The 14,961-nt window shown below is 36.2% G+C and overlaps 1 protein-coding gene across 1 annotated transcript in view; it reads left to right on the top strand.

Annotated features, from left to right (window-relative positions):
• Positions 1 to 14,643, top strand: part of LOC148940893 (sodium-dependent phosphate transport protein 2B-like) — an 82,397-nt gene extending 67,754 nt beyond the window's left edge. The window contains exons 7-8 of the mRNA XM_089105172.1: positions 11,953 to 12,181; positions 13,800 to 14,643. Of these exons, the coding sequence (XP_088961298.1) occupies positions 11,953 to 12,181; positions 13,800 to 14,590 (1,020 nt within the window). The 3' untranslated portion in view covers positions 14,591 to 14,643. The remainder of the gene's footprint in view (positions 1 to 11,952; positions 12,182 to 13,799) is intronic.
• Positions 14,644 to 14,961: the final 318 nt, after the last annotated feature.

Raw genomic sequence — 14,961 nt, 5'->3', positions numbered from 1 at the left:
TACATATTAAAGTGATTAGTGTCTAAGTAAAAAAATGCTAACGAGTTAGATGAATATATGGAGTTCTGAGAGTTCGGGTTATAAAAACAGTTTTTAAAATTAATGTTAGGGAAATTAAACCTTATCAGACTAGGAATAAGTGAGGGTGAAGAGGTGATATTAGGTAGCGATAATATCAACCAAGTAGATAGCTTCATTTGCCTGAGTAGTACTTTTAGTAAATAAGGTGAATTTAGTAACAAGTAGAGTGTCAAATAAGCATGGGCACTGTTTCTATTTTCTGTTTCTGTTCTGTTTTTAAAGTACCTGTTTTTGTTCTGTTCTTACAAAAAAAAACAGAAACAGAACAGAAACAGATGACCTGTTTTTTATTTACCTGTTCTGTTCTGTTTCTGTTTTTTTAATAGTCATTTTGTCCTGTTTCTGGTTTTTTTTTCTAACTGTTTTTCTTCTATTCTCAATTGTTGGAACCCTTGGTCCCAGTTTTTTAGATAAATGTCCCTCCCAGATTCATTTCTTTTGGCCCCTTAATTATTTTCCTTCCCGAGCAATAAATATTAATTTTCCTTTTATTTTGTGACGCCAGTTTGAGTTCTCCTAATTGCGTAAGTGTTTAATAGATCACGACGTAGGGCATTGCGCAATTATAGAGCTTGACCAGTAAATTATTAAGTCCTAGGATTGGCTGAAAAGATTCATTTACCGACCTCATAACCCCTGTCGCAGCTCACGGCTAGCGGGCTGGGAGAAAGAGTCCTTTTTTGAGTTCAGTTCTTTTATACAGCGTGTAGTGATTACAGTAAGCTTTTTTTTACTATGTACTCTTTTAACTTTTCAGCTTAGGTCGAGTCTAAAAGAGATAGTTAGAAATCTTATCGGTAAACTTTGGCTTTAAATGTGGCCATAGACCCTCCGATCACGTTAGTATATACGGACCCGTTATAGTATCCACGGAAATTCCTCTATTTTGGAGCCGACAAGAGATCTCCTCCTCCAGTAAGTGGCATAGCAACTCTTTGTGCCATTTTTGCCTTTAAAATTGGTGACCCCCCCACATTAATCCTCCAATAACAATTTTACCTTATTGACTCGAGAATGAGATATTAAGAAATTTCGAACTTACAAAATAGTGTTTTAAATCATAATATGAAATTTTGAAGAAGCGTGGTTACGTCCCATACAGTTTTTGGAATTGGAGCGTTAATATACAGCAGAATTAAGTAAAATGATGGCACTCAGCTAGGCATAATTAGGGCTTAGGAGTCAGATGAGTAGGTAGGTGTGTAAATGGGAGAACGGTAAGGTGCAGTTTTGTTCCACTAAAACAACTTAATTTTTTAGTGTATATTATTAAGTCAATTGAGCAGCAAAGCTGCATAGATACTGTCTAGGTGAAGCAGGATTCAAACAAACCACTTATTACTGTATATTCTGGTTCTATTGGTAGGGCCTCTGTATCCTACATTACATGGGAAGTAAATTGCACCTTTAACCGGGAAAACTTTAATTCAACGGGGAAAACTTTAATTTTTATGGAATTTGTGCTGCTAGATAACAGTGACTTGCTATGATTACCATACATACCGATTGTTAATTGCAAATTTTCTAAAATATTTAGTCAGACAGGAATGTAAATGTAATGAAGTCTTGTCCAGTAGAAATATACGTTTTTGCTGGCACGTTTTATTGCATCTAAATAACAAGATATACTTTTTCAAGATGCCAAATATACTTTTTCTCATGTTAATAAAGCCATCTCTAAATATCATCAATGGAAATCCTTTCAGGGAAAACCCTAAAGTTGAAACAGCGGCCTAACTAGCTGATTCTGGCCTAGACATTTTATAAGACTCGTGTTCACCAAAGTCTTATAAAGTGCTGATACACTTTTCTCATTCTGTAGGATAACACATCTTCCGGTGAACACGGTTATTTTTGCCATACAACGCAATGAATAAAAAAAAAATTATCACTAAGCAGTATATTATTTCTTGTATGTGTCTCTTAAATACCTATTATAGACAAGTAGATTCCCGTAAAAATTAATATTGTACTGCAAATTGTCTAAGTTTTTAGGAAACTGTAGTTAGGAGCTGTCATTTTACTTTTATTTGCCGACAGGTTTTCTTGGCTCATTGCGCAAACAAAACGGCTCAGGGGGAAATTGGCTCCTTTCCCCCTAATTACGCCACTGAGGTGAAAGAGGTTAGATATTTGGCTGGAGGTGCAATTTTCAAAATGGTATTCTGCTGGAAGGTGCTTCTAATTTTGTGAAAAATCCTAAAATCAACATTTCTTTTAAGACAAGCATGATTTCATTTTCTGATGACGACTTGAATGTTCTAAGACATCTCTCTGGATACCCTACGGAAAAAAGGAAGCTAAGAAAGGTGCAACTTCTGTAGAGCGTCTCTAAAGGCTAAAGGTTTCTCTGCCATGACATTTATATACTATCTTAAAAGGAAGCACACAATCGATATGCACAAAGATAAAGTATATGCGGCTGGTGCAGCAAATAACAAACCCAAACCAACTAAAAAAAATATATCAGCTCAGGCTGCTTCCGTTGAGAAAGCTCCAGATAATAAAGCAATTAACACAGAGGGCAATGGATTAGTCAAATCTGGAATAAGAAGAGCAGAGATACGACGGTTCTTTATTTCCAATCAATCAAAACAAGCTGGTCTGCAGATGCTCTACTGCAAAATTCTGTTTAAGGACAAATTTCCACTTTCTGTGTTTGATAAGCCAGACATGAAACAGCTTATTTAAAAAAACAACAGGGGGCTTGAAAGCACCATATTGGGAGCCGTCCATCGTCACATAAGTTTTGCTGCCAGAAAAAAAAGAAGTTCAGAAGGCCACTTTAAGATCTGCTACTCAAACTAGCTTGACTTTTCACTGCTGGTCTGCAAAAGGATCTGGCTTTATAGGTATCACTGCCTATTACCACATGAAGATGAAAAATGAGCAAACATTACACCACTATCTTTCCCATTTCAAGATGCATAAGAATTCTCATACAACTACTAACATCCTTTCAGCAATCCAAGTTGCAATCAGGAAATTTTCAATGACAGATAAGATGTTCCGCGTTGTGACTGATTCTGGGAACAATGTCACCAAAGCCTGTAAGATATGAGCCTTATCCTGAACTTTATGTTTTTAACATTGTCTTCATTAATCTATTGCACGTGTTCTTGGATTTTGGTCCACTCGAAGCTTAGCCTATGACATCCCTGAAGAAGATTGCTTGGAATCCTTTGATGGAGTCAAAGATGTCGATCCAACTTGTGAAAATGATTCAGACGGTCTTTCTGTTCCATGTTGTGAAAACTCCGAAAATGAAGATACGTTTGCTTAAGAATCGGAATAAACTGATGCAGTGTCTATGGAAGAGGGTGGTGGAAGTAATGGAGAAGAAGAGCGGGGAGCTAGGTGTCTGTAAAAAAACGAGGTTGCAGCACAGGCAATCTGAAGACATGTTACACTTGATCAGACATTGATATTCAAGGTTGTCACTACCCCTTTTCCTTTGAGAATGGACCATAAAAACGTGCCTAAATAATCAAAAGCATGTGCAATCTTATGCTTAAACAAAAGTTTGAAGTAGTAACACTTTCTATAATAAAGCAAGTGTATTGGTTGGAAAAAGTATTTTCTGCCGCAAACACAGTTTATATAATTATCCAGTAAGTTTACCGCAGATGATTTCTGGCTCTTCATTCTCGGTGCAAACAAAAAGCTCCTCCCACTTATTTGTGCACTTATTGTCCACTTGTTGGTTGAACCAGCCAAGTGGTTTTGTCAGTACTTGTTCCGTAGGTGATTATTCTTTGTCTACCCGTGAAAAGATCTAATGCCGCTTATGTTTATAGGTTCTCTGGAACACTCGCACCTCGGTCCGGGTTTTTATAATAGGTGAGATAGGGAAAGATCATACTGCTAATTATATAAACTGTGGCCGCAAAGCAAAAGGAATTGTTCTTATATTTGCATCCCTTTGAAAACCTATTTAAGAGAAGAGAATACTTAAAGAAAGTATTGTGTGGCAAAGGGTCTAAGTTTCTTTGAAATTCAGAATTTGAGAAATTTCATTTTACATATTTACTTAAGAATGAATTCAGTGGAGGGCTAGAACATAATTTTCTAGCGCAAAGCGCCGTAAAAATATGCTAAGTACCTTTAAACCATGAATTTTCCTTTTGATTTGTCTCTCAGACAGATTGGCTAGGAAATAATCTTAAAAAGTTGTTTTAAGCCACGAAGCAACGAAAATTTTTTACTTGGCGGTAAAAGGTGTCATTTTGCGTGCATTTTTCTTCTTTCATACATTGTTTTAAATTGCTCACAAACATCAGAATGGGGGAAGGGGAAAGCATTGTCTGGAGGGGGAGACTGTCCCCCGCAAAAGCAACTATAAATAATAATAATTTATTTATTACCCACTATAAAAAAGAAGCGGAGTACATCAAGAACAAAAAAAAAAGAAAAAAACCACAACAAAGCAAACTCGCACACTTAACAATTATTTACATAAAACGACGTAAATTATGGTGCGTAGTAAGACCTGCAGATAACGACAGCTTTCCCGCAAGCACAGTCACTTTTTCCCGTAAATCAGGGAGGCCGAATCGTGATATTAGATGCCAGTTCCGGAACCACGAAGGGAGGCACAAAAGATACCGAGAAAATTTAAAATAATAAGTCCGGATAGAATTCAGATCTTTAGGCTTCAGAATTGGAAGAAAACCAGATAAAAAAAAAATGTAATGATCGCAAAATGAATAATATAATTTCCCAATCGCTTTTCTTTTGTACCGTCATCTATTTGCAGAAATTTTTTAATATCACTCCTGATTTTTTTTTTTTTTTTTTGCATTATAAACATTCAGAGCCCGAAATGTTTTGAGATTATTAGTAATGTGAATACCAAGCCACCGATAAAAAGAGACACAGGGAATAGAGAAAAAAAAATCACAGTTAAGAGGGAGACTCGCACTCGAATTAAATGAAGTATATTCGCACTTATCAACTTTCAACATAAGCCCAATCCGTCTGAACTGGTCTGAGATCCAACTGACAGAAAGTGAGAGTCCAGCCCTAGAACGACGGACAAGGAGAACATCGTCCGCATAAGCAAGATACGAGACATCAATTCCGTCAGAAATGAAAGTCGAAGGCAAGGATGAAAGGATAGGAGCAATACATAACTTAAAAATAATTAGAGAAAGCACACCACCTTGACGGACCCCACGCCGAAGAAACACCTTTGAATTAGAAACTATCTAATACATTTTACCAGAAAAAAAGAGTTAGAATATCATTACCGTACAAAACGACAAAAGAAAGGATAATTTTATTGGCAAAAAGTGAATAGAGAGCATGTAAGAGGACAATTCCATTGAAGGCTTTCGAAAGATTAAGAGCAAAGATATGAAAGGGCGGTTTATCATTAGCAGAGTGCAACAGGAGGGAAGCTAGAACACGATGGGCGTGCTGACATCCCAGCCTTTTTTGAAAGCCAAATTGGTTTTCACCAAAATTAACATTTTTTGAAATGAAAGGGAGAAGAATATATTCAAAAATTTTGCTAAGAGTGCACAAAACAGTAACAGGTCGATAAGAAGTACACTCTGAGAAAAGTTTTCCACGCTTCAAAACTGAGGTGACTGTGCCACAGAAAAAACTGTCGTGAACCATAGAAGTAGATAAACACATCTGAAACAGTAGCTGAAGGTGATCTATCAAAGTTGGGCAAACTACTTTTAAATGATAAGACAAAATTCCGTCTTGATCAACAGAGCTAGATTGCATGTTCTTAATAGCTGGACCAATATCAACAGTAGAAACTGGTAATACATTACTCTGAGAAATACGATTAGGCAACCACGACTCAAGAAGGTTACTAAAAAGCTTTTCAACTTCCCGGTTCACCTTGCCGAAAATATTATTATTATACGACACCCAACTATGAACTGCTATAGGACTTTCAGAAAAATCACTACTAAGCTTATCCGAATTCAGAACATGAGACCACTCCTTTCTCGACGCAGGAAAATCAAAACCAGATGAAGCAAATGGTAAGGAACTTTTATTGAACCCAATAATGCAGACAATATAGTAAAATAAAGTGCAAAGTTAGCTCTAATCCAGTTATTCCTGTAAAACCACTTAGAACTTGGTATAAATGGTCTAGTTGAATGGCAAGCGACTAGTGAAGCAGCGAACAAAATTAGGAGGTGGTCAATATCACGATAGTCTTCATGAGCAAGAAAAGTCAATACATTAATATTTGGCAAGCAAACTACATGATCAATATTAGACAAACTTCCAGATTGGTGAATATATGAATAATCAACACTTTTCTCAACTATTTCATAAGCAGAAAAAGCATCAAGGACTATATCGGATCGAACTGACTGACTTGTAATATCTGTGTTGAAGTCACCAACCACTATGAAATCATAACCAGTCTATACAACAGACGCAAGAATAGCCTTAAGATTTGCCGAGGCTTTCATATACGCGTTTAAAGCGGAAATGTTTTTTTTGTTACACGGGAAATACACATTTATCAGCACAGTATTACCAAACCGAACCGCAAGGATGAATTTATCACTGTGAAAACACACTGGAGAGAGCAAACTCAGGTTATTCTTAACAATGCACGCAAGGCCTCCAGAAGGTCTACCAAAAGTGACTTCAGCATTAGCTGTAAAAACGGAATGATTACGACTTCTTTTTAACACGTTAATGCTAATAGAAGTCAGGAGGTGTTCTTGAAGGCATATTATGTCAAACTGGTCACACAATTCATCAATCATATGCTCCTTTAAACGAGTACCATTTATATTAAGCGAAACAATCGAAACTGGCACAATCATTTCTTCTTGGCAATGATATCTCTCAGTACTTTCCATCTAAGACTAAAGGAGGCATGATTTTCACCACAATTGGCACATTGTGGTGAAATCATCAATTGTAATGATTCTCACCACAATTGGTACATCTTGCATCAAGCTGGCAGGGAGAATCCTTGGTGGAAATATGAGGGCCCGCACAGCGTGCACACTTCGCAACCAAACGTGCACAATCAGCTACTTTATGGTCTGGCGAACGGCATTTTAGACAGCACCGAGGTGCCGACAGATATTCTTTCACAGATAAATATTCATATCCAAGTTTAACACCATTTTGCATAGCCTAAGCTTTTGACATGCTGTCACAAAACTCAAGCTTAACCGTGCCAGTGTCACCGAGCTGCATAGCTTCCACCACACCTGGATATCCTTGAAAAAATGAGAGGTCTAAGTCCTTCAATATTCCTCTGACTATCCCGAAAAACCACTTAGTGATCACCTTAGATGGAGATTCTGCTAAAATCACTGAAATAGAGTGTTTGAATTCTACAGGAGCAGATATTTTAACATTGATTATCCATTTGTCATCTTGCAAACTCAGCTTGGTAACAGCGTCATGACAGATCAGCTTATTGAGCACTTCTTTGCGTTTTATCGGGTCATTTAGTGTTTGCGGCACTTTAGAGACAACAACAGTGGTGTGAGAGTCAGTTCAGGCAGTGGTGGAAAGTAATTATCATACGAATCAAACTTGCTTGAAACACTCTTTAGGAAGCGTTTCGGTCTGTTTAATTTTACGTTCAAACTTGAATAATCCAACACAGTGGTAACAGGTTCACCATTTGGAGAACGAATGACAAACATTAGTAGGTCTATGTCATCATCGTCAGACTTCACGAATATGCTTAACATATCCTTCAGATGGCTTTCCAAAGCCTTTGACCCCTGTCTTCTCGGAAGCTCAGTCCCAGGTACAGCCGCATCGTAGAGGAGTTTTTTAGCTTCGATTATACTCGGTAAGTCCAGAAAAAACTTTCCAAATTTTAGTATTTCTTTTTCATTAACTCCATTATCACGGTTAAATTGCAAAAAAATTAAAACCGGCGAAAAAACAAGTCCATTATTCATTATTCACTGTACATATCATAAGAACCAGATACAAATAAGCGAAGGCAGCGTAGTTTCCTGCTACCAGATCCCCGCAGTTTAAGGGAGTAACACTCCCGGCAGGTACAACGGCCCTTGCGACAAGAAACTCCCCTCTTCTGCTCGCTTATTAGCAAAATCGAATTATAATCAGATTATCAAACCAAATTAAAAAGATAGTAAAATAATAGATGACCTTATATGAGTGAGTAAATACATCCAAGTGGTAAAATAGTCCGTAAATATCCACTTATTATTTCACTTATTTCAAAACTGACGGTCACTGCAATCCACTGTAATGTATTCCAAATTTAATCCGGCTTAAAAATCAATAGATGTTCACAGGTCAAATGCGAAATGATAACTGAACCTATAGGCAGAGCTAGTTTAAGCAGAGCCTATAGGCTCTGCTTAAACACTAATGACTTTGAGCAGACTGCGCAATTTGACGACGAAAATTATTTTATTTTCAAAACGTCTCAAATAACTAGTATGCATCTCTGGGAAATTCGAGGAGATTCTGTATAAACATAAAAGAGTATTTTTGGAAAAAAGAACGGGAAAATGGTAGAAAATAACCATTAAAAAAGGATGGCGATGTTGTGGGCATAGACAGTTTTTTGCCACTTTATTAAAAAACTTCTTTTTGGCGGAAAAATGCTGCAATAGTACTGATAATAAACCAAAACTTATCATTTACATTTTTTTTCTTCTTTAAGCTTTATTTATTTGAAAAACAGCTGTTTAAACAGCCGTTAATTGAATGAAAACAGCTGTTTTCTGTTTTTACCAAAAAACAGAACAGAAACGGAAACAGGTCTTCTGTTTTTTATTGACCTGTTCTGTTTTTGTTCTGTTTCAATCAAGACCTGTTTATTTTTTTCTGTTTCTTCAGATAAACAGAACACTGCCCATGCTTAGTGTCAAAGGCACAGGTTTTTTTTTCAAAGTTGAAAAAAAGTTTATAAGAATAATAAGATGCGTCTTTGAACTAAGATTAATATTGGAAGCACGGTAAAAGCAGAATGTCTGAAATGTGGACGCTTCGAAAGGCTGAAGAATATCTGTTAAATGTTTACCAGGGGAATTTTTCTAAGGATAGCCTTAGTTACTGACCGTTTATAAAACAATAGCTGTACGAAAAATGTGGTCTTATCTCACACCTATGGGCTTTAACGGAAGAATTGTTCAGATTGGTATGCCACGATTTACGTATGAATGATGACATATTGTCAAAGATTGTACTTTTTGCCATCGATCTGGGGCAAAAAAAACAGGTCGCTTCCGAATGGGACGGAAAGCATTTGAAGCAAATTAGGACAAGAGTAAATCTTTATATATTATAGTTTGGAAGAGGGGTATGCGGGGCCGTGTTGGCCTCAGGCGGCTGGGTGCTGCCGTGAATACCCAGTCAAAAAAAAAATTAAGACTCAAGAATAGAGCCTTTCATAATCATATGTTTCATGGTCTACGTCATCTATCATCAGTGACACAGTGACAAATGATTTGTCAAGGTTTTTACCTAACTTGCCTTGCTCTGATAGTCCTGCTGAAACATTTTTGAGTTATTATTTGCCTGAGTTTCATTGGCTTTATATGGCTTGCTCACCAAGACGACTTTAACTGATAACGAATTGTTTGCTGCTTTAGAACTTTACTAAAAAAATTAAGGCATTTCTTCCCAATCTGGATGAAGCCTTACGGTCTTAAAAATTGAGATACAAAAAAATACTGTTCATGCAGCTCACCTTTTGATATACGGTCAGTCGAATGTACCTGAGGCTGCCCTCAGACAATTCCTCTGAAAAATGTTTTCTAAATTTTCCTCAGCCTTTTGAAGTGCCGACGTTTCAGAGCCATACAGCGTTTGCCATGGCTTCCGATGTTCTAATATTAGTTGGCAAACTTAGCTTCTATTTCTTCGAACTGTTTTTAACCTTGTACCTTGGCTATTTTGCTAATACTTTTATCTAGGATGATAAAAATCCTCTGCATAATGGTTGAAATAAAGTATGGGATTGAATTGAAATGATGGGACTTCTTGCAGAAAGTAATCCCTTAAAGTATGCTTTTGAGAACGAGTAACACAAACCCATAAATTACGGCACCTAACAGGGGCGTAATTTGCTATAAGGTCATGGGGGCAACTACCCCCTCTAGACTGAAGTTTTCCCCTCAGACCTTAGTTAGTCCCCGAGCTGAAATTTAGTTTCCGCAAAAAAAATCTTGTCATCTTGTCAAAAAATCTTGTCAAAAGACTACCCCAGGGTAGTTGCTTGGGCCCTATACTCTTCTGTATTTTCATCAATGATTTACCATCTTGTGTTCGTCATTCGTCAGTGAAGTTGTTTGATGATGATGCTAAAATTTACCGACCAGTAATAACTACCGATGATGAGCCTATGCTTCAAGAAGATCTTGATTCAATAACACGATGGTGTGAATCTAATTCGATGTTTGTAAATGCATCAAAATGTGCAGTGCTTCATTACAGGAATAAATATCAGCCCAGCCGTGCATACTCCCTATCTGGCTCACAGATACCGTCAGAAGAATTTGTACGCGACCTCAGTGTTCAATTTGATACACATTTAAAATTTGATAGACATGTTTCGACTGTAGTAAGAAATGCAAATTACCAACTCCTCACTTTAAAACGGAATTTCAGCAAGTTTAATCTTAAGAATTTTATGTTACTTTATAATCATTTGTTCGGCCAGTTGTTGAATATAATACTTCTGTTTGGTTTCCTCTGAATGTAACAGACGAGCACCGAGTTGAAAAGATTCAGAGGCGGGCGACAAAAATGATCCCTTATGTGAAACACCTTCCTTACGCACAAAGACTAACTAGGCTCCAACTTCCTTCACTGCATTTCCGACGGCGCCGTACCGACCTCATAAACACATTCAAAATAATCAAAGGCGTGGACGATATTGAGGTAGGAAAATTTTTCGAATTCAGCCACTACCACTTGACACGACAGCATCCTTATAAAATTTACCCACCAAGAACCCATAGGAAAATCGGACACAATTCATTTGTTAATAGGATCACAGACTCTTGGAATAATTTACCGCCAGAAGTTGTTGAAGCCGGATCAGTTGAATCGTTTAAGAATATGTTGGTTGATAGCCAGTTTTACACAAGTGCCTTTTCAGTTTAGACCTTTGTGTTGCCTTTCATTTTATTATGTATTGTATTAGTACGACAAGTTTTTTAGCTTACCGTTATGTGTATTAATAAATAATTAAAAAAAAAAAAATAAGTCTGCATAATTCAAGTATCCAGAGAAACAGGTCAGTTTTCTTTAGTATATCTTTACCTTTACGGTAATAAATGGATCATTTTTAAGTTTTCACTGTCATTTTCACTTGATTTGAGAAAATTGGCTCCAACTTGCCTCCCCCCCCCCAGTATTTTGACGAAATTAGGCCACTGCACCTAAATATGTTAAAACTAATAATTTTCTGATTTCATTCTTGGCCTATCACTGGCTGGTATAGTAGTATTTCTAGTTATCGACTTTACTTTATTATAAAATGGGTAATTATGCTACGCTGATGATGATATGTTACCCTGATGTAGGCAAATTGGGGTAATAATGGTGTTATAATGGGTGAAAGATATCTGGTCAAGGACATACGCAGGGGTGGGGGGTTTAGGCTGATTAGCACAATTGTCGATTACAAAATACTTATCTGCCTTACTTGTTCTATACATGCCTGTGCTTGGTAGAGCTGCAGTCAGGGATTTTGCTTTGGTTTAGCCAGGAGTTCAATTCTGACATTTTACAATTATTTGCAAGAGATCTTATATGCTTTTTATCTCTGGCTAATTAATAACTAATAATGGTGAGGAAAACGAGGAGCAATAGTTGTTAATTTGTATAATTGTATTAAACAGGAATATAGTCAATTAGCCTCTGACTTCCTTATTTTAGCTCAATGATTCCGTCTTGGAAGGCTGGGCAACAAAGAATGAATCTTTCGAAAATGCAACACTGATTAAAATCCAATGTGGCGAGCATAGCTGCACCATAAACGACTTCTTATTTGCGGAAACAGGATTGTCAGATGCAGCGGTTGGCGGTATACTTTTCGCAATTTCCTTGCTTACACTTTGCACATGCCTTGTCCTCATTGTGAAGATTTTGAACTCCAGCCTTAAAGGTAATTATAGTCCTATAGCCTTGCTTAGGCGAGCGTCAGAAGGGGGCAAAAATCGACATTTCAACACAAGAAGTAACAAACTCAGTACACAAGGAGTCGAGATGAGCAGGGAGTAAGGGAACAACAGGCTCCAACAAAATTTGTTTCCGAGCGGGGGGGGGGACAAAATTTTAGCCTTGGGGGAAGGGTAGCAAATAACTAGAATTGAAACAAAATAACTTTTAAAAAACTGCTTCCTCTCCCAGTGCACTAAAAATTAATAAAAACTTTTGTTCTTGCTACCCGAAAAACTTGAAAATGTTATTGCTGACAATGAAAGGGTAAATTTGTTTGAGAAAATTTCGTAACTCCTTGAGTGTTTATATTCGGGCCGCCGCACATTTTTACTGTTAATCATACACAATTTCCGACTTTTGGGGTATATATTTTTACCTTTTTAGTGCATCTGAATACACTTGATTTTTTTAAAGTTTTTTTTAAGTGCTTTTATTTTTGTTCCTTGGTAAACATTTAAACCAAATTTCTCCCTAAATACCGGGGCAATTTTATTATACTTTTTTTGTAAATAATCAATAGCTTTTCAAGACATTTAACTTTTAAGATTCATTAATCTCACTTCTACCGCTTCATCAACAGACCACGCTTTTCTCTTATTTTGAAAATGTAACTGGGTAATCGAAGAATTCATCTTCAATCAAATTCGTGATCAAAGTAGACGGAATAGATTAAACTTATTTAAAAAGCAGTGAAAATCAATAAATTTCCTGAAAAACTTAAGAAATCTCATAAGAGCCTCTATGCCCGAGAGTTCATCCTTAGCGTAAGTGCCTAGGAAAAATTAGGAGTAAACAATCGCTTAAGAGAAAGGCAAAGTAAAAATTTAGGGATTTTGAAAATAGTTGATGTTTACTTAATTCAAATAATTATGAATTTTCACGCTCCTACTTTTTTCCATCAGCACAAGAGATCCAATGTTCTAAGTCCTAATGGGAAATAACAGGTATAACCTCGGATGTGTGTTTCTTTAATGAAATCTCCAATTTTATTTGATTTTATTCGATCCCCGCATAATTTAATTGTTTAACTTTTTTCTCCTTCCCCTTCCCCACAACTTTTGGTTTGACCTTTGGGTTTTTTTTTTCAACTTTGTCCCACTTTCCTACACTGATTTCTAACGTAAGGAATCGAAGTCTTTGACAAGCAAACAGAATCTACGACTGAATGATAAATAATAATGTGATGATGGGCGTATCTTTCAAAACATACAAGGTTTCAGGAAAATAAGTTATCACATGTTAAAATATTTCCAAGCACAGATCCTCGTTTGGATTCAAAATTGACAAAAATCTTTGAAAATGGGACAATTTTTCCAAAAATATGTGTAAAAAAAAAGATTTAGTTATTCTTGAAACCTCAGCTGGTGGAGGTTTCAGGGGGTTCAAAATCAGGCAAAAGAAGAAATATTAAGTATAAAATTTACTTTGTTATTTCGATGGCCACTGTAAAATGGCCTTCTTCATTGATAAGCCACCCCTGATATTTTAAAATAAGTGAATTTTGCAAATTATTTTGTTGAAAGATTGATAGCCTACACCTAAGCTCAAACATTTTTTTTTAGGAAAAATTGCAATGATCATCAAGAAGACTATTAACGCCGATATTCCATACGCACCAGCGTTAACTGGATACCTCGCATTTGTCGTTGGAGCATTTTTAACTTTCCTTGTCCAATCATCTTCCGTTTTCACATCAGCTCTGACACCTCTTGTCGGAGTAGGAGTAATAACAGTTGAGCGCGTATATCCACTCACTCTTGGCTCAAACATTGGCACAACAACAACATCTTTAATTGCAGCATTGGCTGCTCCTGCCAATTCTCTTCACAATACAGTTCAGATAGCTTTATGTCACTTGTTTTTTAACCTTACTGGATTTCTATTCTTTTATGTAATACCTTTCACTAGGTTTCCTATTCCAATGTGTAAATTTTTGGGTGACACAACCGCTGAATATCGCTGGTTCGCCTTTGTATATTTAATTGGAATGTTCCTTGTCTTGCCAGGGGTCGTTTTTGGCCTTTCACTCGCTGGTACCCTTGTATTTGCAATTGTTAGCTCTGTTTTATTAGTAATAGGGATAGTCCTTATTGCTGTCAATGTAATACAAAATCACAAGCCAAATTGGTTACCAAAATTTTTAAGGACTTGGGACTTTTTACCAGATTTTTTACATTCACTTGAGCCCTATGACAGAATTTTTAGAAGTTGTTTCCAGAGTTGTGCATGTTGTAACAAAGTATGTGCTAAAAATATTGATGAAAATGCCATTGAGGAGCTCCACATCTCCGAAAAATGCAAAGGAGCTGATAACCTCACATATGAAGATGAAGAAAAAAATATATCCAAATAATCTTAATTTTGAGAATAAATCTTTTTTTAATACATATTTTTAGTCTCTCTAAATAGTTGCAATTGTTATAGGATATTAGTGATTTTGTGACTTAGGAGAAGGATAATTTAGAATATATATATATATATATATATATATATATATATATATATATATATATATATATATATATATAGTATTACTTGGTATAAAAAATAAAAAAAAAATAAAAAAAAACTGTCATCCTAATTTAGTAACTGAGATAAATGAGCACTTGAACAAGGATGACCTTACTCATCCATCCAATCACCTAGGACAAAACAGTACATCCAACCCAATAATCAAAAAATCAAGTCTAAAATAGAGCAAATTCAGCATTAGTAAATGTAAAT

The sequence above is a fragment of the Artemia sp. Qi Xiang Cuo genome, chromosome 19 (assembly GCF_049724085.1).
Source record: "Artemia sp. Qi Xiang Cuo chromosome 19, ASM4972408v1, whole genome shotgun sequence".
Classification (NCBI taxonomy): Eukaryota; Metazoa; Arthropoda; class Branchiopoda; order Anostraca; family Artemiidae; genus Artemia; species Artemia sp. Qi Xiang Cuo.
The sequence above is the reverse complement of the archived record's forward strand: the minus strand, read 5'-3'. Positions and strand labels throughout refer to the sequence as shown.